General features: G+C 38.9%; 1 protein-coding gene across 2 annotated transcripts; it reads right to left on the minus strand.

Annotated features, from left to right (window-relative positions):
• Positions 1-1,165: 1,165 nt before the first annotated feature.
• On the minus strand, positions 1,166-23,039 carry PROSER1 (proline and serine rich 1). Of its 2 annotated transcripts, none has more exons than XM_051780412.1 (13): positions 22,791-23,039; positions 18,865-18,930; positions 18,080-18,148; positions 17,517-17,611; positions 15,250-15,343; positions 14,632-14,742; positions 13,835-13,918; positions 12,811-12,889; positions 10,470-10,565; positions 10,302-10,346; positions 6,311-8,069; positions 5,514-5,661; positions 1,166-1,487 (listed from the first exon to the last, which is right to left on the minus strand). In XM_051780412.1, the coding sequence occupies exons 1-13, from the start codon at positions 22,833-22,835 to the stop codon at positions 1,482-1,484; spliced, it is 2,697 nt and encodes an 898-aa protein (XP_051636372.1). In that variant the 5' UTR covers positions 22,836-23,039; the 3' UTR covers positions 1,166-1,481. The 2 variants fall into 2 exon arrangements, with proteins under 2 accessions (XP_051636372.1, XP_051636371.1); XM_051780411.1 differs by lacking the exon at positions 1,166-1,487 and adding an exon at positions 2,594-4,195 and having other exon boundaries at positions 22,791-23,037.
• Positions 23,040-23,634: the final 595 nt, after the last annotated feature.

Here is a 23,634-nt window from a genome sequence, read left to right on the forward strand (position 1 = left end):
TAATCCTAATCCTTTCTTCTTGGGGCTGTACTGGGGCATGCGGATAACTCATGTCCCAGAGTGCTACAGAACACTCAGAGAATAAAATACAAGACCCCTGGAGCAAAGCAGTTTACAAGCTGCAAGTTCACTGGTGTTGAACAGCCTGTAGCAGTCCTGTGTCAGGGCACTACCACAAAGACAATCAGACAGTTCAAAGCTGCTTTAGCAGGACTTACTAACATAGAAGCAACATCAGATGACTGTGGTTTGGGTTGGTGGCAGCTCAGCTATTTCTGCAGAGTGCTGATAAAGCTAAAGCCTTCAACTTCTGTTTAAAAGCAGAGTAAGGGCTCAGGTCAGGCATGATTAGGTGCTTACCTGTAAGCATGCCATTCTCCAGCATTTCTCTGCAAAAACTGCTACATTTACAAATGGCACCAGTCCTTTGCAATGTCTTTACAGTGCCCAGTTGCTCCCACTTACCTCATCATCCAATTGTAGAGACTAAATCATAAAGACCAAGCACCCACTTCAGAGTCGTTAAAACCAGAAAGGTAATTCTTACCCACGGCCATTTCTAAACAGTGCCAATCCCAAAGGTATATAAAAGAATCATCAGGCAAAGCCCACATGAGATTTGAAAAAAAGTTGTGGGTTTCAGTTTGTCTTTCTCTGACCTTTTTAGACCCATACTACTTCCCTTCTCATCCACTGGCTTCAGCCATTCCCTAAAGATTTCTCAGCTTAGTCCTTCCCTGGCCCTGAATTCTGCCCATAGAATAGGCACGAGCCTATTTGCTTCAGGCTCATCATTCCTTTTCCCCAAATCAAAATTCAGAAGACAGGGTAGGCATCGGCTTTCAATAGCTGAAGATCAGGAGACAACAGGAAGCCCCCCTTTGACTACATTTCACTAGAGCATGAGTAAATACAAGAGAGAGTTAATCAAACGGATTGCTCCCATCTCAATCCAGAAAGGAAGGCAATTTGCAAGAAATAAGAACATTCATAACATAGCAAGTTTCCTTTCAGCCCCAGCCAAACTCACAATACTCATTTGCAAATAGGAGGAAGAGGAGGACAGAAAATTGCTGTTTCTCTCATATTCACTGCAGCTGCAATTAAAGTACTTGAAAGAAACATCGAAACATTTGCAAATACAATTCCAGTAAGTTCTTAGTTCTTTCAAGAAAGATTTTATTTCAAAGAACACTTTACTACACCTTATCTTTGTAGTCTGTCAACACAGATGAAATACAGCAGTAACAGGCAACTTGAACAGTGAAAAAAAATCATAGTTAGTTCAGAATTAAAGTCATACAGCAAAAGCCTTTTCCCAGTACAGGCTCAGTGTAAGGTGGTTTGCCTCAGGAACAGACTTTTCCTTGGCTTCTTAAATATGGTGCTCAAGAAAGCATGAAAGAGCTCAGGAGAAATCACCTCCTTCAGAGATTCCAAGGCTGGGTCACAGGAGTTTGCTACAATGAAGAACACAGACTTTATTCCTGAAGAGAAAAAAAATAATAAAGAACAATTTTACATCAGGAGAAATATTTATAAAATTGAATTTTATCTTAATCCTAAGCACTGGAAAGTTCAATTTACAGAATTCTGCTCAATATGTTTCACTAAGAACCAGAGAGGCCATTCAAGACATAGGAACTTAACAGTTTAATGCTTCTTAAATTATTCATTTGTCTGACACAGATGGGAGTGTGTCTGTAAAACTACCCCACCTATGTATGAAATACTCTTCTCTGGATGATGTGGCTAGACACCACTCATTAACTACACTGTTTCAGGAGAAGAGCATTTAATAGTGCATTTTCACAACTTCTCACCTGTTTGCATTTGGAGAAACAAGGTTTCACAACTTCTTCAGTATCTCTGAGTTGTCCCATGTTCAGATAGAAAACCCCACACCCCACAGCCATCCAATAGACGTTTTGAGAAAGAGGTACAAACTGCCTACTTTTTGATAAAACACTGCATATTACTTGTTTTTGACTAAAAGGTAATGTAAATTAGTTCAGACTTCGATTGATCAATGGGGAAACTAGGATTAAAACAGGATATCAAACTTAGGCCCACAGTATGGTTACAAAATGCTGACTTTGAACTACTTTACATTCATATTTATGGGACAAAAGTCAATCTGCTTTGATAAGATACCTATATCTTTATTTTCTCCTTCTCCAATTGATCTACAAATCTACAAAGAACAAATTATGAAAAGAATGAGAAGGAAAGTATAATGAAAGATGGTAGAGATTTCTTCCACAGATTTCTTGAGACAAGATAAAATGCACCAATTTTAAAAGCAGTCCAGAGTGGAGAATAATAATTCAACAGGTTTCACAAAATAAAAAAAAAAAGCAAGAGCATAAATTTGATTATTAAAATATAAGATTACCCAATTGCTGCCAAATTTTTCTAAAAAATTCATAAGATATCTCTATTGTCACTCTTTAGGAAGTCAATTTTATCATTATGGACAGAATTCTCCATCATAAAGAAACAGCATAAGCAAGACCAAACATCAGAAATATCTTAGTAAAAACAAGTTTATTCATTTGTATTTTAGGTAAATATGTAAATAGTCAGCAAAGCCTTTTTGCCATGACTGTAAACTTTTTATTTAAAAAAATTATGTTAAAAACCAATACAGTAATTTCTGTTAACATTCTAAAAAAGTTGTTCACATCTTGAAAGAAAATACATTAGCAACATCTCCCAGCAGAATCAATCTTTAAAAAAGTAAAACTCTAGGTGTAGAACTTTTCTACAGTGTAGTATCTATCCTCTACATTTTAATTTAATCACATGACTGAATATCATTCATCTCTATTGTCTCTGGAACATGATCAAGAGTATATCTTAAATAGATGATACTCAATGAAGTGTTACACACTGCCACAGGTACTAACATTATTAGAAGAGTGCACAATTGAATTTCACTAACAAAGCAAGACCTTTCTATATGCTGCATCGTAACAGTTAATTTAGCTATATGCCTTTAAAATTATGTACGTTTTCCAAGGAAAAATACTAAAAAAATCCATGGTCCAAATTCTGCTCCCACTTGTATTCACAGGATAATGTAAGCACCATCAAGTTGTAGTTTATAGCTGAAAAGCATAGAGAACCAGTTTGTTTGTGAGTATAAGGGAGAGAAGAACTTGACCCATGTCTGTAAACATTCACAAAAGTCTGCAGTCAAAAGTGCTGGATAGGCAGCCTATCCGCAGTACAATTATTTCATTCACAGAGGGGTGTTGGGGGCAAGGAGAATATTATGGAACACTATTTTAGAGGCGAGTTAGAATGTTTTTATGTACTCTGGAAAGACATATTCTCAGCTAGCTAAACCATACTCCAGTTGAACATAATTCACTGCTACCCAAATATAGTACAGCATCATTTCCTAGCTTTCTTTTTCAGACAAAGGAGTACTCAATTCAGCAGCAAGCCCATGACAATATTTCAAAGCATAAGAAAACCCCCACACACCTCTAATCTACCCTCCCCTTAACATACTATTGATGCTAACAGGAGATCCTCATATATACAAAGAAAATATCCAAAAAAATAAGCTGACCTTGATCTATGCACACACAAGAAGTGTGCTTCTAGATGAAAGATCATCTACAGCTTTAATTGTCTAGTTTCAGCCTAGATCTCATTCTACATTAGCCACATATACCATACAAAACATAACAGAAAGATAGGTGCTTATACACACTATTAAGTATACTTGTTCTCCCCACTCAGTTTGACAGTCAATTACCCCTATTTACATAAACGTCTGTTTGAATGTTCCTGATCCTGTAAGACACCAAACATTCAACTCTTAAGACTAAAGGAGAGTCAAGGATGCTCAGCAATTCACAGGATCAGACCCTGAATCAGTTGAATGCAATCACAAATTAAGTTTGACATTTGACACAGCCTCCTGGAATAATTTTACCCTCATGTTTTCCCCTTCTTTGCCAACTCAGACCATGCTCCCACTAAGGTAGAGACAGCCTTCAAAATGAATAGCATCAGGCTCTGTCAAGCAAACATTCCAGTCTTTAAAAATGTCTGGTATTTACTGCCATCCACTCTGGGGCAGACTTGTCTGCAATGAAAATGGTGTTCCTGGTGTTGATGGATAGTTAGCAAAACCTTCAGGCTGAGCTGTATAGTTCTCCAGAGCAGAAGCAGAATGTGCCTTTAAGGAAGAGAAGAAGTTAGGAAACAGCACTGATAAAAACAAGGAAACAAACAAAAATCTGACTCAAGCAAAATTTCAGCCACGATACCAGTTCAACTCAAGCCAAAAAAAATTATTTATAATCTGAAGTGTGCAAAGAACAGAGATGAGAAATGCATCTATTCACAGATGCTAAACTGTAGTGCAACTATTTCTCTAAAATACCAGAGAATGAAGAAAGCAGTTGGATTAAGAGGGGAAACAAAGAAATGTTAATGGCATTTACTGATTTGGAAGGCATAGCTTAATCAGGAGCTGTAGTATTTCAGTGAGTTCGAACTTCCTTTCTCTTCACTGCTCAAGTAGATAAGTGTTAATTTTAGTGATTGAAACTTGTAAATAAGAAAAATGATGTTCCCTCAATGCAATCTGCGTACATAGATTTCTACAGAATAAACAGATTCCTCAGCTGCAAAAGCAGCATGATCTAATAACTTGCTTCTTCCAATCCCCTGATATTCAAAAGATATCTGACAATATTCTGCACACTGAATAGTACTTAGACACATGCTCCATTTCAACAGCTGATGTGTCACAGAAGATAGAAAACACTAATTCAAGACACTCAACTGCCTCTTTTAGTGTTTTGTGGAGAAGAACAAATTTCCTACCAGAAACCTTAATCTGCACAGAGGCTGTTTTTAACAAAAGACAAACTAAACATGTAAACACAAAGTCTGATGGTAGTTTCCTTTAACTTACATAGGTTGATGAATGAAACAAATTGTTTCATAGACAAGAGATGCTGAGACTACACATTACTCAAAGCCACTTCAAACTTGTATTACAACTGTATTTGTGGGAACCACCAAGAGAAAGGCACAACCACAACAGACACAAATTCAAGACAATCTGATTACATGTGTAAAGAGTCATGTAACTCACAACAAAGAGTCCACGAAATCTGTAAGTTATTAAAATGTCAGACTGAAACTGAGCACAAATTTTGCAAATACATGGCCAGGTCATTAGATTTAACACACACACAGCAAAAATTTCATTTGCATCATCTTTTCTTTCTTTTACTTCTCCCCATTTTACAAAGAGTTTTTGAAAAGGGTTTAATCACATTCATAACGTATAAAAGCACTGTATACTAGCCCTGAGTAAAAAGTTAATATCAGTTGTTCTTTATCATCATCCTTGTAATCAGTTCTCACGCAGGTCAGGGGTTTTAATCATTTACTGACTTAAACTAATCCTAAGAAGTTAGCACATAAGTACATGCTCAAATGATCACTGGAAACAAAACAGTACTAGCAAATAGGCATGTTACCTGTAGTAGTGCTGACTGTGCAGCTGCACTATGCTGCAATTCCTGTAAGGAAGATTGTGCGGCACTTTGGGGAAAGCCAGGGATACCAGGGAGAGATAAAAGACCAGGAAAAACCGCATTTCCCGGTGTCTGTAGTCCAGAAGTCAAGCTGAAACAATGTCAAAATGAAGCTATTATTAGGAACATCTGCATCGTGTTTTATCCTACGTTTCCCTCTCTATAAGATTATGTCTATACAGATTAGAAAAGCACTTCTTTTTCTAAACCTCATAAGGCCAGAATTTCCAAACAGAAGCCCAGACTTTACTCACCTACAAATTATTCATGCACACACAAACCAAGACTGTCTGAAGCACACCTTAGAAGGGAACTCCAAATTTTTTGTACCTTGACTGTGCCTACAATTTGTACTCAAAAAAACTTTACAGACAAGAGTTAATGCTGAGTACTTCCTTAAAACATAGGAACATCTAAGACATTGTCTACTATTACCTGTATGTGTCAATGGATGCCCATGTGGAATTCATTCTTGTAAAAGCCTAGAAGGTGCCAAGTATCCTCATCTGGGAAATAAGATCACTCACTGGATTGAACTGTCATAACAGGGACTATTGAGGACAACCTATTTAGTCACTTCTCTCAGCTTCTAAAGTGGAAATCTACTAGTGAACTAACTTTAAAAATTATCTGCAATTACTAACTATGAGCGAAAATAACGTCTACACCGGAAGTAAAATCAGTGTTTTGCTCAAGACAAAAAGAAATAGTTCTGACCTCCTTCAGAAACAGAAACATACCCAGCCTGTGCAACAAGTGCAGAGTTGAAGTTTGAGCTAAAGGCCGAGGCAAACCCTGGCAGGACCGGAGCTGGAGATGGGGCTGTGGCAGCTGCTGGCAACGGTGCAACTGCTGCTACTGCAGAAGATGCCTGGAGGCCAGGGAAAGAAGGGAGAGCAGGAGTGACAGAGGGTGTGTTAGAGACAGGAAAACCAGGGAAGGATGGGTTTGATGATCCCAGAGGTCCCTGGGCAACAGAAAACAGGGAAGGGACAGCACTGGACAAGTTAAGCGAGAAGGGTGGAGCTGTTGCTGTTACTGAGGCGGCGAGTCCTGAGAGTACGGCAGCAGTGGAACTCACATGGGGGGCAGACACGGCTGAAGCGGTTGTAGACGGAGTAGCTAACAAAGACCCTGGGAGAGTGACGGGTGGTGTAAGTGCTGGGTTACCAGTAAAAGCAAAGTTACTGGTTAGAGACGTAAAAGGAGGAAGTCCGTTGAACACAGGGGCAATGGGAGCAGAGGAGCCATGTGGAGCGAGGGAAATGGAAGCCAGAGAACTGGAATTGTTTAGAGGAGCACTCAAAGAAGAGAGACCTGACAGCACTGGATTCAGGGAACTGGGTAAACTGACTGGCACTGAAGCAGCTGAGGTGTACGCACGCCCAAGTGCTGACAGGCCTATAGTGCCATGAGAAGGGCTGGCTGCATGAGGAGGACCTTTGAAGGCTGAGAGGGTAGGACTCATGGGTTCTGTTTTGACCAGAACTGGGATACTTGTGGCAGCTGGGGCTGATGAGAGCTGCTGGTCAGGGTTAGTAGGGCTTGTGCCATGCAGGAGGGAGGCTGATGAGCCACAGTTGACTGGAATAATTGACGGTGAAGTGGTTAAAGGTGACTGTGTAGGCAATGTTGGAGTGGAACTAGAATTGGCTACAGATGGGGATGGAAGACCTGGAAATATAGCCAGCCCAGGTGTGGAAGAACGCTGTGGTGTGGGGGTGGCTGATGGAGTGTAACATTTGTTGACAGAGGAAGTGGGAGGGTCAGAGCTTTGATTAGCAAGAGCAGATAAAGAAGCGAGCTCACTTGTCACAGCAGAAGGTAAAGCAGATGAATTGATTAATGAAGCGTCATTTGATGTCAGAAATCCCTTTAAGACAGACAAAATCGGGTTAGGTAAGCTAAGTGAACCAGTAATGGTAGTGGCAGGAGAATTAGCAATTGTAGATGGAACAGGACTAGAAATCCCTTGGGCATTGGGCGGTAAGGACAAAGGGAGGCCAGCAAAAACTGATGACAATGGAGCAGGATTATTAGCAGAAGCAATAGAAGAGGTTCCAGAAAACGGGAGGCCAGCAAATGGTGTAGTAGCAGATGCAAAAGCTTCACTAGGCGCAGGTGTGGCACATGGAGTGGAAGAACCTTGTGGAGTAGGCATAGCAGTGGGTATAGAAGCCAGCCCAGAAAAAACTGCAGGGACAGGAGTAGAGGTTGCACTGTGAACAGATGTGACAGGAACACCAGGCAATGAGAGGGATTTGATGACAGTAGGGGTTGGGGTGGATGGCTGAGATGTATGGATGGAAGAGGAGACCTGTCCTGGGAAAACAGGAAGGACAGGGGTAGACATGTTCATCCCAGAGATGTGTGGAGTTGCAGGTGCTAATGGATGGCTTATTGCCTTGACAGGTGATGGGGTAGGGACTGGAGTAGCAGCAGGTGTTGAAGGATTAGAACCATGAGGAGTAAAGAGCTGATTCGCTTGTGCAGAAAAAGCTGCAAAGAAACAAAACCAGTAAGAATACTTGAAACTGTCAGAAATGTTTAAAATCAACATAAAAACATTTTATACATCATTTCAAAATATGATACACAGACAATAGCTAACATGTAATGTCTATATACAAACAATGGATACTGGAACCTATGAAAACAAACCAAAAAGGTACATACAAACACATCACACAAGTTGTACATCATGTGGGCTACCACTCCTTTTAAAAACATCTTGTGATATCTGCTACCTCTTTATGATATCATGCAAAACAGTCAGATACACTCAAATATACTCTGTAGGAACATCTAAGTGATACAGGTAAACACCCTCCCTCTAGTCCCTAATATTTGGCAGTACCCAAATCAGCATCAGATCACCTGGGCTCCTCTGCATCCACTCTCACTGAAGGTCAGAATTTCCTTCAGAACCAGTTAATTCAATGTATCATGATTTCAGAGAAGTTTAGTCAACAACTGAAGAAAGCTGATTTCAGGTGCTGGTAGTTTTCTTTCCTTCAAAATCAGGTCATTCTCTTCACTGTGCTTCCTTCAGATTTTGATTCTAAGAAGGTACACTTTTAAATTCATGTATCACACTACAGTATTAAACTAACATGGACACTTGACTTTATCAACAAATATTTATAGAAGTCTTTAGTCAGGTGTCTGTAATCAAGGCAAGCACTTGCCACTAAGAGTATCAGCTTGTGTCAATCCTACAAAGTAAGTTATAGACATCAGTCAAGCTGGAGGAAAACAGGAAGGCACACTGTGAATGGGGAGGTGGAGATTAATGGAAAGAAGCTGCATTTAAGAACACTAACATGTCAAGCACCTTGATATGCCTGCCTCTAGTTTCCTGTGGAATATGAACATGTTAATAAATAATTCCTCTCAAACAACTTTTGTGTTTTATTTTACTTTTGAAGTAATCTGTTCAACTGTAAGCAAATCACTGATCCAACCAGTCAAACTCATCACCCATAACTCTGTAACAGCATAAATGTCTCTCTTGCCTGAATTCTACATATATACACACAAATCCAAAAAAATGAATCTTTTAAATCTAGGACCTAAGTTGATATGACAAACTCCTGTTTTGTATATCTTGAAACTCTAAAACTAGCTAGTTTGCAAAAAAACTATTTTCTTTTACATATTCTTAAAAAAAAAAAATAGACTGCCCAGCTCTGTTCTTTCCTTACTCTGTTTCTAAGCTGAAGATTTTCCTGAAGATCACAGTTATTTAATCCTGACAGCCAAGATAATCAACAAAATACAGCTGCAATAGAATCCAGAGCTGTTACTGAATTTCTCTTAATACAGAAGATTTCGTTCCTTACACTGTATTCATTTAGCTGTATTAACTACCTTGTAAAATATATGCACACTTGTGGAGGGGTATATAACAATAAAGTTAGTCTTTGAAACATTCTGTAGAACCACCCCTGGACATAGAGAAAAAAAGACAAAACATAACTTTTTTTTTTTTTGTCCCTAAGAATATTTACAGTAGCTAGACTTATCATGGTCATTTTATCTATTTGCAGTATTTGTCAATATGCCTGACTCAACTGTCAGTAGATTCTAAGCTTCTATTTGTCAAACCTAACAAAGTATTATCAAAGCCTTTTTATAAGTAGTTCCTAATGGTATTATTATGATTTATACTAAGCATACAAAGCACTACACAAATAAAAACAACAAAAAATGCACAACCGTCTTTGTAAAAAGGACAGGATCTTAAAGGGTAAGACAAAAGTGCAGGTAGACATAGCTGGATATAAGTCTGGGATAAGACATTCAAGAATCTCTGAATCTCCCTTGCATTTCTACCTTCCTATTGCAATTGCTATAGGAAACTAAAATGTGAATGAGTTTTCCAACACATGTCCAGAGTTTCAACAACTGCAAAGATTTATTGAAGTATTTCAGTGCACGACATTGCAAAACATATTTTGATTTAGTTTTTTACCTGATTTCTCACATACTTATATACTTAAGAATATAAAACTTGGTTAACATAAAAGGACGAGTTTTAAAGTTATAATGCTTCTAAGCACCAAATACCTGATGATTTTTTTCTCCACTCTCAAGGAATCCTATTCCAACAGTAGTTAAACAAGTACAATCTTGTGAAGACCCCACTAAACAAGTGAGTTGTTAACATTTTCTGAACAAATAACAAAGATACAATCAACACAAAAATCCCCCTGGGAATTTGCAATTTACCTTGATTTTGGGAAGGTTTTGCTTGGTTGGAAAGGTCCTCATTTTCTAAACAGAGAACAATAGCTTGTTATTCAAAAGCAAATGAAATTCCAGCAGTGAATGATCCACTTACTACAATGAACTGCAAAATCAATATAATCAATATTTTTAAAGATATGCATGTTTTACCTGATACCACTTGATTAGCAGTGTATGGTGGAGGAGCTGGTAAGCCTGGAGCTATGACATTAGCCATTGGAACTAAGCCAGCATTGTTGTAAGCACCTAAAATAAAAAATGCAATACACATCTGTTGTCAAAAAAACCATATCTCAATGAACCAGTAGGTATCTTCTGCTTTAAAAGAACATTTTCAAGACTGTAAGACATTCCTTCATCAAAAAGCTAGACCAGTTAATCATTCAGGCTGGATGTTGGCTTTGGTCAATGTCTGCCTGAATGGCATGAGATGTGATTCAAATTTTACTAGGAACAATTCTCTTGAGAAAGCATGAAAAAGTCAGGTTTCAATTCCTTTCAGTTTCATTTTGCCTGAACAAACTCTAAGGGAAGGAGTGATTCAGAGTGCTGCAGCATCATTAGTTCCTTTCGTATTCCTCATTTAAAGTCTGTGGCAACTCCTTCTGTATCATTAAAGTCTTGACAAATAAAAAAGAGAAACACAGACCAGTGACCATGACCAGCCCTTCAACACTAGCCAGAAAATTCAGAGGAAAATGTCCCATTTCAAATACTTCATCTAGTATTCTTCAATATTTCTTTAAATGTTAAGAAATTCAAGTGGGTTAAGAAATTATTTTAATATAAAATTCTTAGTGCAATTGATGTATTAAAAATACCTTTTTTTCCTCTTATTTTTTTGAAGCAACTCAAACTGTTGTATTGCTGTGGTATACAGTTCTGATGAAGAACATCAAAATTTAAATTGCAGGAACATAAACACACTTCACAGTGGTCCTGAATGAATAGTTTAGGAGCATAAAAACTTGTGCTTCCTGGGGAAAGGTAGCACTCGAACAATACTGAAAGTGCAATAATTTGTCATACACGACTCCTTCCTATTTCACATTTCACAATTGCACCTGATGTTAAGATTTTTTGCATTACAACTCTTGCCTAAAAATCAGAAACCAACTAACAATCGCCGTGTCACTCAGGAGGGAAATGTTAGAGGCTGAAAACAAAACATCATTCTGACCATTGCTTGAAAACAATCACATTCAATAGTTTCAGGTCAGCATCTGCAACCTCATCAAACACACACACATAAATATATATATAATTTCAACAGTTATGAGTTCCACTGTCACAAGAACTCTCTTAAAAAACATGTTGCAGTCTAATAAGGCCCTGAAACCTCAAAAGCTGTTCATATCCTAAAATGTACTAATATTTATATCTAGTCACAGGTCAAATTTGGTACTTTAAGTTACTCTGAATAGGACTTATTTAATATAAATTTTAGCTAGTCTGCGAGTTTCCCATAAAGTTTCCTGGGAGCAAGTTATTTCTTGGGCATAAATAATCAGTCTTAGTTTAGCCACCTGTAGTGCCCATTTTTCCAAAATGGCTATAAAAAGACTTGCGAAGATCGGGTTGATTAGATGACTCACCCTTCAACAAGCATGCTAAGAGTTCTACTACACTTTATTATCAACTACCTTAGAAATCCCTAACATCAGTGAAAAGCAAATGTCCTAACCAGAGCACTCCTTGTTTTGCAGTAGGAATTGCAAGATTAAGAAGTGCTTTCAGATACTGAAAAAAAGACCAGTCAGACTATGTAAGTACTCTAACCTCCTCTTCCTAAGAAAGGGCAATTGTCTTGCTCCCTTCCAAACATGTCTGGAATCAAACAACTGATGGAACAGAGCAAAGAAAAAGGAGTTTATGAATAAAGGCTCAATCTTACTTAAGGCACAAGGCTACAAATAGACTAAAAGCAGGAAAAGGTAATCACTATGTCCCTTCTGAGACTGAAATGTGCTTTTCTTTCAGGAAACTGTAGGTAAAGCTGAAGGCAACTGAAAAAAACAGATTACAAGTCTGAACCTTCAGCTGAGAGAAACATATTACAGACCTCCAGCAAGCTCCTACATAGTTCCATCCAATTCAGGGCTGTGGCTGACCATACCCTAAGTTTGGTTCTACAGCAACAAGTCAGACTCGACAGGCTAAAGCCCAAACCTTGGTCAAATGTTACAACAAAGTCACAGCCCTTGTCTAATATGCACAGTATTTATCCATAAATTAAAAAATTTCATCATCAGAACAGGATTGTGAATTTTCCTTATGATGTGGATGTTGGAAAAAAAAGTCAATACATTCCTCTTTTTATCAATTCTGCAGTCATGACAAGAAAAGGTAGAAACCAGTACTCAGAACACACCAAGGAAGCACAAGCCAATTTCAGAGATGGACATGGTCAGAGAAACTAATACTTGACACATTACTTAAAAGGCAAATGCATGAAACAATAGTATCAAGTTAGAACACATAGAAGCCTTACTTGGTGCAATAGTTGCATGTGGCCGACATGGTGGGATGGGGTATGGAACTGGTTTGTGTGGATTGTACGTCGATGGAGCCTACATAAACAAAAGGAAAAGGCAATAGTGAAAGCATTACCTAACGTATCTCAGACAAAAAAATAACATTCAGATACTACTACATACAGGCATTCTTCACTACAAATATACGTGATATGAACTTTATAATATCCATAGTCAGTGCAAGTATTTCACTCTTTTCTGAAAAGAATGAAACAAACATCACTTTCTTATCAACTACCTTAAAAACTACCTGAAATCCCTAACATGAGTGGAAAGTAGATTAGATTTTAGATTTAAATTTTAATATGAAACTGAGCACAGGTGGGAAAGGGAACTCCTTTCTGCCTCACAGTTCTCGCACTCTGCAGTCTTGGACTGACATCTCATTTTAAAGATTTAGCACATTCAAACCTAACCAATATTTCTGATGGTACCTGTGCCTTTAAAATAATACAGCTTTGTAGGAAACGTTTCATAATAAAAGTGATAATAAAATATTTGAACAATACTTCAAAAGAGTACTGAATACTTCACTGAAAATTTGTCCCACATGTTTAAGAATTTTGAAATACAGATCAGCCGTGTTGTTAAGAAACAAGAAGCTCCTTCAAAAGCACAACTGTAATTCAAGTTCCCAAGATGCAGGCATTTTTTTGTCCATGTAGGAAATCCTCAGAGATCAGCTCATGATGAACTACTAAAAATGCTTTTAGCTTTCTCTTCTGCTATTGTAATTTAAATTGTTTTCAAATGCACACACACTGTATCAAGCAGAGAATCTCCTCTCCACAGCTAAAAATTGCAGCTTATTTTCAAGCTAAATAAAAAAATATTAGGTCATATTAACTTCATTATAGAAGTTTAGCTTCAATTAAATTGCTGCTCTACAGTCTTCTTGCAACATAACAGCATTTTATAATAAAGCCTCATTGTTTTGGGTTTTCTTGAAGTTTCATTTATTTACTCATTTATTAGACATACTGGTTTGGATGGTCCAAGTATACGGGCTGCTATTCCCTTTCCTTCATTAGTACATTCTTCTGTGTCCTTTTTGATAGGGGTTCCCTGAAACAAAAGAAAATTGAACAAAGTATTAATTTAGAAGCAAATACTGATATAGAATTTCTGCCATATTTGACTTTTTCCCAACTACATTTGAGTTTTTAAACTTCTAAAAGTAACCATGTTTGCCAGAAAAAAAACCAACAGTCCTTTAGGCTTGTAAAATGGTGAGTAACAGCATTCCAATAGCTTGGTTTGTAACACCGAGCTTTTGTAAAGAGAGGCATTTTAAACAGTCCAGGTTGCTGATGGAATTCTGCATTTTGACTTGTGGATGTGATAACATATTTCATAGTCCCTTATGTGTTCACAGAAAATACTTAACATGGTTGTTCAAGAACTACACTAAGATTAGCAGTAGTACTGTAGTGACCATATTAAGCCATCTTATCAACCTACCAGTAAGGCTCTTTATACCTCTCCTGATTCTGCCAAATACTGCTGTATTTTACAATGTGTTTCTGATATGAACAATGTCTAATTTATGAAGTAATCTTTACTTGAAGCAGCATAGAAAGAATGGGCAAATAAAAATAATGCAAGTTCTCTATAATAGCGGAAGGGGGTATTAAAAAACAGACAAACAAAAAACTCCCAACAAATGCACATCAGTTTTGACCCCAGTCCTCCTTCCATGTATATCAATTCTGGTTTTGGTTATACTACAGTGAATCCCAAATCAAGAGTTCATTTGTGAAAAGCAAAAGCATACTTACTGGAAAAATTCCATTTATGCGGCTTGGTTTGCCCTTGGGATAAGGATTGCCAGGAATCATGCCACAGGATGATATCATAGCATGAGGAGCCTTACAACCTGTCTTGGAAGCCTGCAAAATAATCAAGAAAGAACATTATTTGCTATCAAATTCAATGCTTTAAAGGAATTTTACTATTTCATGACATTTAGACTGCATGAATCAACCTACATGGAACAGCTGAAATCTTTTGTCTCAAATCTTTTTCCAAATAATCCAAATAAGTGTAAGGTTCTGCCAAAGTCCCCTTTATTTTGAATAACTCTATTCGGACCAGTTCTGCTCAGACTGAACTTGGGCTTAAGCCCTTGGTTTTCTCTAAAACAAACGCAAACTATTTCCTTCCGCATTGGTTGCAATTCTGTGCTCCCTTTTCCATACATTCCTAATGCCTACAGAAACTTCCCCTTTTGTTGCACAAGCATTACATAGCTCTTCTCTTTTTGCAGTTGCTTTCAGCTTGTCTTACACCACCAGTTCCCAACAGTCCTCATGCTAAGCCTTGACCCCACAATGACCATAAGGATGGAAACAATACTGTATTTGACAGAATCAAGGATACTAGTATATCTTGATTACCTGTTCAAGAATTCTTCTGCATCTTTTCTTCTCTGACATATTAATTCTGAACAGATCTTCAATGAGGCGATAATTCTGAGCATCAACAATGTTGCTATAAAGACAGTGACAGACAATTACTGCCATTCCATTTGCATAAGTAGAAATAATGCACTGCTGAAAAGTGACCAACACTTATTTAGCCACTACCCAACAGCACATTAAAAAAACCATAATTAGTTCAGATCATACTATTACCATTATTAAAGTAAAAACTTCCAGCCTAAATACGAACTTCTTACATCTTAAGTAAATCATGGTATTAGAATTAAATATCAATACAGAACAATGGATGATGATGGTTAAACTTTATTGCAAAAATAACTATGTTGAAAAAACGAATCTTGCAATCACAACAGTTTGCTAGAAAGCTTTAATTGCTTCCAGCACACAATTCCTAGCACAGCAGAAAACCTGCAGCTACTCAGTTTGCCGCTGTTTCTTGCTCTGTTAAAAAACAAATTTTCATCTAATTTACTCCAGAATGAAAAAGATCAACTCCTGGCAGTTCTCTCCAAGTTCTGAACAGCTAGTGAAAGTCTTCAGATAGTTCCAAAAAGAACTCTTCCTCTCTTCTCTCCCCAAAACAACACTAGACACATCAGGGAAGACAAAATGTGTGAGTACCAGGAGACCAATGCCTGCTTCTACCTACCTTTTTCAAAATCCTGATCACAATGTTATTCTGTCAAATACTACCTCTGCCATCCAAACTACTGGAAATACTATATGGTACCAGAAAGGAGGACTTCTCAAAGGAGGATATTAGACAGAAATGAAATCAGCAGAATGCTGAGTGAAGACACGAAAAATGCCTCAAAGAACGTTATTAAAACGTGAATGAACTTTCGGCTTTGTTCTCTAGTCCTGATTAACAAAGTAAGCAGCACATAGATTTGGCTTAGGATTTCTAATCAAGACTCCCTTATTACGCTCTTATACTGTAGAAATTCAACAGCTAAAGAAGTTACCATGCTTTCCCCCCACATGAGCTGAAGTTAGCAACTGAAGAGTCTAATGTGCCACTGACTAACTTTCCTTAGGCTACCCTGTTTTGTTTTGGTCTGAAACAGACTAGGAGCATTCACACGGCTTCCTTAAACTCAACTCCAAAAGCCAGATTTTGGAGTCTGTGTCTTAATTTTTTTATGGATATTTATATCATGAATTTATATGCCCCAGAAAGTTCAAGCAGGCTGTAATATACAGCATTCATAGGCAAGGCAGACATACTTATAGCAAAAAAAACCAAAACAACCCCAAACAGAACAATATTCTTATAATAAATCCCCTGAACCAAGTAGCAGAGTTCCAGTGTAAATACATGTAAGTAGCAGATCCTTTGAACCAGCTGTGTTCAGTAGAAAAACCCCAACTTTCTCCGTAAACATAGAGTATCTATACATCTTCTTTAGACTGTAGATTTGTCAATTTAGGAGATCTATATACTTAATTTAGAAGGCTTTTTGAATGCAAAAGAGGTCAGTTCCCAGAATGCCCTAGTCTCAAGTCTTTCACATTTCAGTGAGCAGAGAAATAAGCTTAAGGCTGTCTTCATTTTCTACCTGATTTGAAGACCACCGTAAAAGCATTGCCAAAGTGGCAGTTTTCCAGCAGGCAGAAGCCCACAGAGCAGCATGCTCAAGCCTCAAATGAACTATGGAATTTTCCACAATCATAGAATCCTTGAATGGTCTGGGTTGGAATCATCTAGGTCCAAGCCCACTGCCATGGGCAGGGACATCTTCCAGTAGCCCCAGTTGCTCAGAGCCCCATCTCACCTGACCTTGAACACTTCCAGGGATGGGGTATCCACAGCTTCTCAGGGCAACCTGTTCCAGCCTCACCAGCCTCACAGTAAGGAATTTTTTCCTAATGTCTAATCTAAACCTACTCTCTTCCAGTTTGAAGCCATTCCCCCTTGTCCTGTCACTACATTCCTTGTAACAAGTCTTTCTCCATCTTTCTTGTAGGCTCTCTTCAGGTACTGGAAGGCTGAAATTAGGTCAACTCCAAGCCTTCTCTTTTCCAGGCTGAACAAATCCAATTCTCTCAGCCTTATGTCTACTTCTACAATGTCTACTTCTAATTCTTCTAATTCACAATCAGTAATGGATTTGTGCTTTACCTTAACCAGGTACAGTGCCTCCTTCTAGAAGTATGTAAAGTTTTATATACCCAAACACTAGCAAAACAAGTTAAAGGAATACAGCATGAAAGATACTTACGAAGCTAAGATTTCAAGGGCAATAAGTTTATCTTTACTGAATGTGAAGCAGTTGAGAATATTAACCATTTTTGATGCTGGAACTGCCACTATTTTCTGACAAGAAAGCAAGAAAGAAAAAAAGTGCATATAAAATAAAGCAGTACAATTATTTTAAACTCAGAATACAACTCAGTAACAACTTCACACGGTGTGTTTCAGCAAACACTTAACAGTCTCTCCCTCCCATTGGAAAAAGATTCTATATGCTAAATTATGAACAAGCAGTTTCAAAAAGCACTCACCCAAAACAAAGAAATCAGGTAAGTTAACAATAGTTACAAAGGGTTACATCTCTTTCTGTGATACACAGGAAAGTAAAAGACACTTTAGTCAGAAAAGATACCCTGGTTAGAAGTATGAAGTTTCATAGTTTGATACCACTGAAGAAGCAGCACATAAAGAGGAAACTTTGACAATTATAAAGGGTACAATGAGTCATCAGTTGCAAAAGTATATATCACAAAATTAAAACAAGATTATAAAAGCAAATTTATTCCACAAGATTATGTCACAAGAACTTACATGTTGTAAAGCCTTTATTGCCTTGAGCTGTGGTTCAGCCCAGGAAAAGTATCTCAGTAACTCAACAACCTGCAATAGTAAGGTCTTCAATTAATCTTTTAGATATACTAAAAATGTATCCTAACAGCATCAATATGATCTTTCCATTTTTATAGTACAGTGGTATACTGTTAAAAACATCTGTCTGCATGTTTGATTATAAGTGCCTACTAGCTTCTAATGGTTTTTATCTCTTAAGTAGGCACTTAAAAAAATCTATGCTATGAGATGAAGATTTTCTATGGAAATATTTAAAATAGATACTTACTACTCTCTATATATTTGCATATATGTGCAACAATGAGACTGTATTAAAATAAAAAAAGAGTCAACTATCTCTGAAAAACCTTATAAACATTCAGTATCTCAAACAGCATATTTACCAAATATACACCAAAAAAAGTCAGCAGAAAAAGAAACAGGGAAAAAAATATACATAGTATCAAAATAAGTTGGATAATTATTACTACATGCCTGTTTAGACAATACATGCAAAATAATCCTAAATTCCATTATGATAAATTTATACCATTTTCCACACACAACCGAAAATGTAATTACTTTGATGATAAAACAACTGGAACTATTTTTCACAGTTTAATGCTGATATAACAAGGAATTAAATATTCTTAGTTAATAAATAAAAAAGCTAATGTGATCAGCTTTGGTATAATTGGAGACAGTCTGCATTATTGAATACGCAAAAACAATAGCTCCCATTAAACCCATGACAGTGTTGAATTTACCTGTTCACTAGAAAAGTATCCATGAACATATTCAATAGCTTTTAATTTGTACTCAGTCAATACAGCCTAAAAGATACAGAAAAAGAAGTTATACAATTAGTTGCCCAAAAAGTATAATTATAGCACAATCATCTACTAATCTCTTAATCTAAAATTTTCTGCCCTTACAAAGTGGCATTTGCATCAATCACACCACAGCATTCTGAAGTAACAGTATATTCCTTAGATAATTGAGAATGGTGAAAAACAGAAAAAGACTTCATATTTTTTTTATTGTCGTTTATAACTGTGCTGAGAGAACATCATCATCATCATCATCATCACTCTTCTTTTTGCCCCAAAGCTTTATGAAAGGACTGGATAACAAGTCTGTATAGAAAGAATTAAGATTACAGCAAAGCTTGCTCCAGAGGTGAATGATGTCTTATCACTACCTTTCAGATTTCTAACACACAATCACACAAAACAAACAAAGTGCAGTACTTTGATGTAGCACTTTTAACTTTGTGGCGAGACAGTTCTGTTGATAACCATGTGAGCTATCTAATAGCCGGGACTTCCTTCCTTTCCTCATACCCAGTCACTGAGATGGGTACAAGATGTAAAGAAGACAGGTGACAGCTGAATTCCTGCCCCAAATTGGTGCAAACACCTTTCTTCCTTAGTTTCCAAGTCTCCATCTACTGCTAGATCTCATGCATATTCTCAAACCACCTTCAGCTTCACCCCCACATCCATTTCTATCTGCTTCCCACTAGCCCTAAAATCTACTCTAAATTTTTTTGTTCCCGTCCCTTCACACAGACAGATGTGAAGGTCTTCACTGCAATCTGACTGTGAGTAGCACAGGTGCACGGAAACTCACTTGGATACTGTTTGAGGTAACTCTTTTCCTTTCTGTACCTTATTAAGAAATAAACACTACCAGACACACTGAAGTCACTGAGGGAAAAGAATTTCTCCATGCTCATTTTTTCTTCTGTCTCTTCCTTTTCCATGTATTTTGGAAAAGAGTGTGGTATGTCATATTTTTTTACCCAAACAAATGTTACTTTTCTTTCTTAAATCCACAACTGAATGACTTTGTAATAAGAACACAAACAGAAACTACTGCTATGTATATTTATGGAAGAAACAAACAAACAAAATCCCCAAAGTTTATTTTGCTAATAATTATAAATATGGGGAAAATAATACTAAGCTACACAAGAAGACATTTAAATAATTGTTCCTCCTAATTGTAGGACTGAGAATGGAACACACTAGCACAACTAACTTATGAATCACAAATAAAAAACGTTCTACCACAGAGTTAGAAACAAAGCTTAGACAAAAACACAGCAGCAAAGACACGAAATCAGCATTTGGGCAATGTTACACTGCAACAGCACAGCTATTATTAACACAGCACAGCACTGATCCTTAGATCAACTGCAAGTTGGGTTTACAGGAATACAGGCAGATAGCATAGAGGAAACATAATTGCCTAAAATCACATGTCAAAACCCTTTTGTCTGAAGTCTTTAGTAATCACAGAGCGTATTCTGAAGGACTGCACTGCAGTAGCAATAATTGAAACGTTACTCCTTCCCACCATGAATTCTCACAGAAAGCATTCATGTGCAAGTTGTTCCTTAATTATTTTTTTTTTGTTCCCAGATTTTCCACACAAAATTTTAACCAAGAGGGAAGTCCACACCCTCAAATATCTTATTAGGCTGTCATGTTTTTAGCTGGTTATACACATACCTATTTTAAAAGGGAGAATTTATGACCGTGACCTTATGCAAAAATGCTAGTAAACGCAGATGTGATAAAAAAGACTCATCCCTGGGGCTTCTGTTGTACACTCATTTATACCTCACTATGTTGCAAAATAATAATACTGCAACTGCAGCTATCAACTGGGCCTCATGCTGAAGAGAAACTGAACTGCAACTCAACTCTAGTACCCAAGTCCAAAGGAAATTTACCTTTCCTAGACAATCCAACATAACAAAAAAAGCCCACTTATTACAAAAATGCTAAGGATCCCTTTTCTGCCATGAGGCAATCTTATCTGAAACAAGCCCTTCATTTTCACACCAAGACAGCTTTAGAAGGATACATAAAACAAAATACATTGTTACAGACTTCTACTTCCCATGCAAACCAGGAAAAAAATAATCTCAGAGGTTCTGATTTTTTTCTCTCTCTTTTTCCACCTCCAGCGTTTCGGTAACTATGCCAACCACTAACCTTTAGCTTTCCTATTAAATGCAGGCCTCAGTGCAGAGAGAGAGACCTGCCAGACACCAGGAAGCCCAGGTTTGTATCTCTACTCCCCACAGCTAGCAGATATTTTGCTCCGTTAGTTTTTAAAGAGGGGATGCAGAAGCACAGCTTGGAGCAAGCATCAAAACATAGGATTTACATCCTGGAGAAGATGTGCAAACACTCCGAAGCTGTGAGAGATGTGGCTTCCAAAGACTGCTGTGTGCAGCTTTGAAATCGGCTCTTATGTCCTATTTGTGCGTTGTATCTCTTCATGGCTGGGCTTCGCGAACGAAGATTTGTAAAAGGTAGATACTTCACACTGTCTCCGGTCAGGCCAAGTAAATGCAACCCTTTTCCCCAAATAACAGATACTTGGTTATTTTGGTTTGTCCTAGTTAGAACAGCTGGGACCAGTTCATCACTGGATGGGTGTAACCCAAAACTGTGTATTCTATAGCCTTCCATGCCATTTCCCAGAAACCGTTACCAATGAACCATTTACACCATCTGCCCAGAGCAGCCTGACTCCTCAGGCTACAAACTAGGTGTTAAGAGGCCTGCGAGATAGGAGGGTGTTTCCGTCCTCACACCCATTGTGGAACCCCCTGCTCTGAAGGAGGTACTGGGCATTCCTGCCTGAACTGGAGAATATATAATCTTGGAGTCTTGGAACCTTTTTAACCACTCGTGGGATCCAGATGAAGACTGCAGACCACTGCTCTCAACTGGACTGCAGACCACCACTCTCAATCGGACTGCAATCACCACTCTCACCAACAGGTTTTCCCCTCTCCTTTTGCTTTGGACTCAGGGGGGGCCAAAGAACACCACTCTGTTCATACCCCAGGGTGCTGGGTTATACATTTCGGTTTTGTGGGTTAAAACCAACTGTTTGTCTGCATAATAATACAATAATACTTATTGTATTATTTTATTAAATTGTTATTCTGATTTATAATCTCTCTTTTGAGTTGGGTTCATTTCCCCTGCCGGTTTACCTTTAAACCAGCACATGGTTTTTGTTCCTCATCTTCCTTGACAGTGAAAATGCTGCAATAACCATATTCAAGTGCTTACTTCAAATAGGGCTCTTGAAGCACACAATGTTAGTTCAGTGGCACCAGTCTGGACATCCTGTGTCAGTTTTATGAGACAATTAAAACCATCTCAAAGAGAGGAAGCATGTCACAGCAGTTTTACACTGTTACATCTGACACACAATAACTGGAATACATCAGCAATACAGGATTAGTTCTTCACACGGTGGTGAAATTTAGTCTATATTGAATCCTGAAGGGATTATCAAAGAACACAAAACCCCTCACCTCGCGTGTTAATCAAGAGGAACAGAATCATAGAAAGTTAAGGAGTTGGAAGGGGCCTTAAAAACCATCTAGTCCCAAGCCCCCTGCCATGGACAGGGACATCTGCCACTAGACCAGGTTGTTTAAGGCCTTATTCAACTAGGCTTTGAACATTGCTAGGGTTCGAGCATCCACAAGCTCTCCAGACAACCTGTTCTAGTGTCTCACCGCCCTCACAGCAAACAACTTCTTTCTAATATCTAACCTAAAGTTTCCCCGCTTTCAATTTGTATCCCTTACTCCTTGTCCTACAGCCTATAATCAAATTATTAAACTAACATAATATAAAAGACGAGAAGTTATTACCTTCCTAATTTCATCCAGCACGGTTTCAAATGATTTCTTATCCATCTTGATTAGTTCATTCAATGCGTGGAGGAAATAAAAAACTAAATAAATTTAAAAAATTTAAAAAACGGAAAAAATCTGGGCTAAAGACTTAAGAGTCCTCAAGCATACAGGAAAAAAAAAAAAAAAAACGAGAACGTAACAAAAAAAAATCTGGGCACTGAAGGCGGCCCGGGCTCTCCTCATCCGGACACAGAGACAAAGGCTCCCGCCGGGCGCAGCTCAGAACGCCCGTCACGGCGCGTCCCGGGGCCGCTCGGGCCGGCGGTGGGAGCGGGAGGGCGCGGGGCTCAGGGACGGATGGAGCGGCAGGAAGGGGCGGCAGCCGCGGCCACTCGGCTCAACACGCGGCGCCGAGGCCCGGCCTGCCCGCGCCCGCCCGCGGGGCGCCCCCGCAGCGCATCGCCCTGCGACCCCGGCGGGCAGAGCCGGCGCGGCCCCGAACGGCCCCTGGGGAAGGCGGGGAGGGCAGGGCAGGTGGGGTAGGCGGGGAAGGCGGCCCGGGAGCGGCGCGAACACACCGACAGGACACCCCCTCCGCCGGTCCCGCCTCCCGCCGTCGCGCCCCTATGGCATCACGGCGCGGACGGAGGGCCCTTTTCTACGCTGGCCGACGACACTGATGCCTGCGCAGGAGCGGCGGGGAGTCGCGGCGGGCTGGCCCCTCTCCCAGCCCCCGGCGCGGCGCCGAAGCGCTGAGCGCTCTGGCGGGACCGCCGCCGCAGCCACTGTGAGCCGCCCCCTCGGCGCCGCCCTGGGCCCGGGGCCGGCACGGCGCGGGGAGCAGCGGCCGCGGGGCCGG

The sequence above is a fragment of the Manacus candei genome, unplaced genomic scaffold, assembly GCF_025592945.1.
Source record: "Manacus candei isolate 608988 ecotype Guabito, Panama unplaced genomic scaffold, ASM2559294v1 h1tg000014l, whole genome shotgun sequence".
In the NCBI taxonomy this organism is placed as follows: Eukaryota; Metazoa; Chordata; class Aves; order Passeriformes; family Pipridae; genus Manacus; species Manacus candei.

What these genes read in the sequence shown, in the direction of transcription:
- PROSER1 (XM_051780411.1), bottom strand. Translation starts at nt 22,835, where the DNA reads ATGGATAAGAAATCATTTGAAACCGTGCTGGATGAAATTAGGAAG. An exon ending in GATACTTTTCTAGTGAACAG is followed by an intron (nt 18,149 to 18,864) that starts GTAAATTCAACA and finishes TTACTATTGCAG; the next exon opens with GTTGTTGAGTTACTGAGATA. An exon ending in GCAGAAGAATTCTTGAACAG is followed by an intron (nt 14,743 to 15,249) that starts GTAATCAAGATA and finishes ATTATTTTGCAG; the next exon opens with GCTTCCAAGACAGGTTGTAA.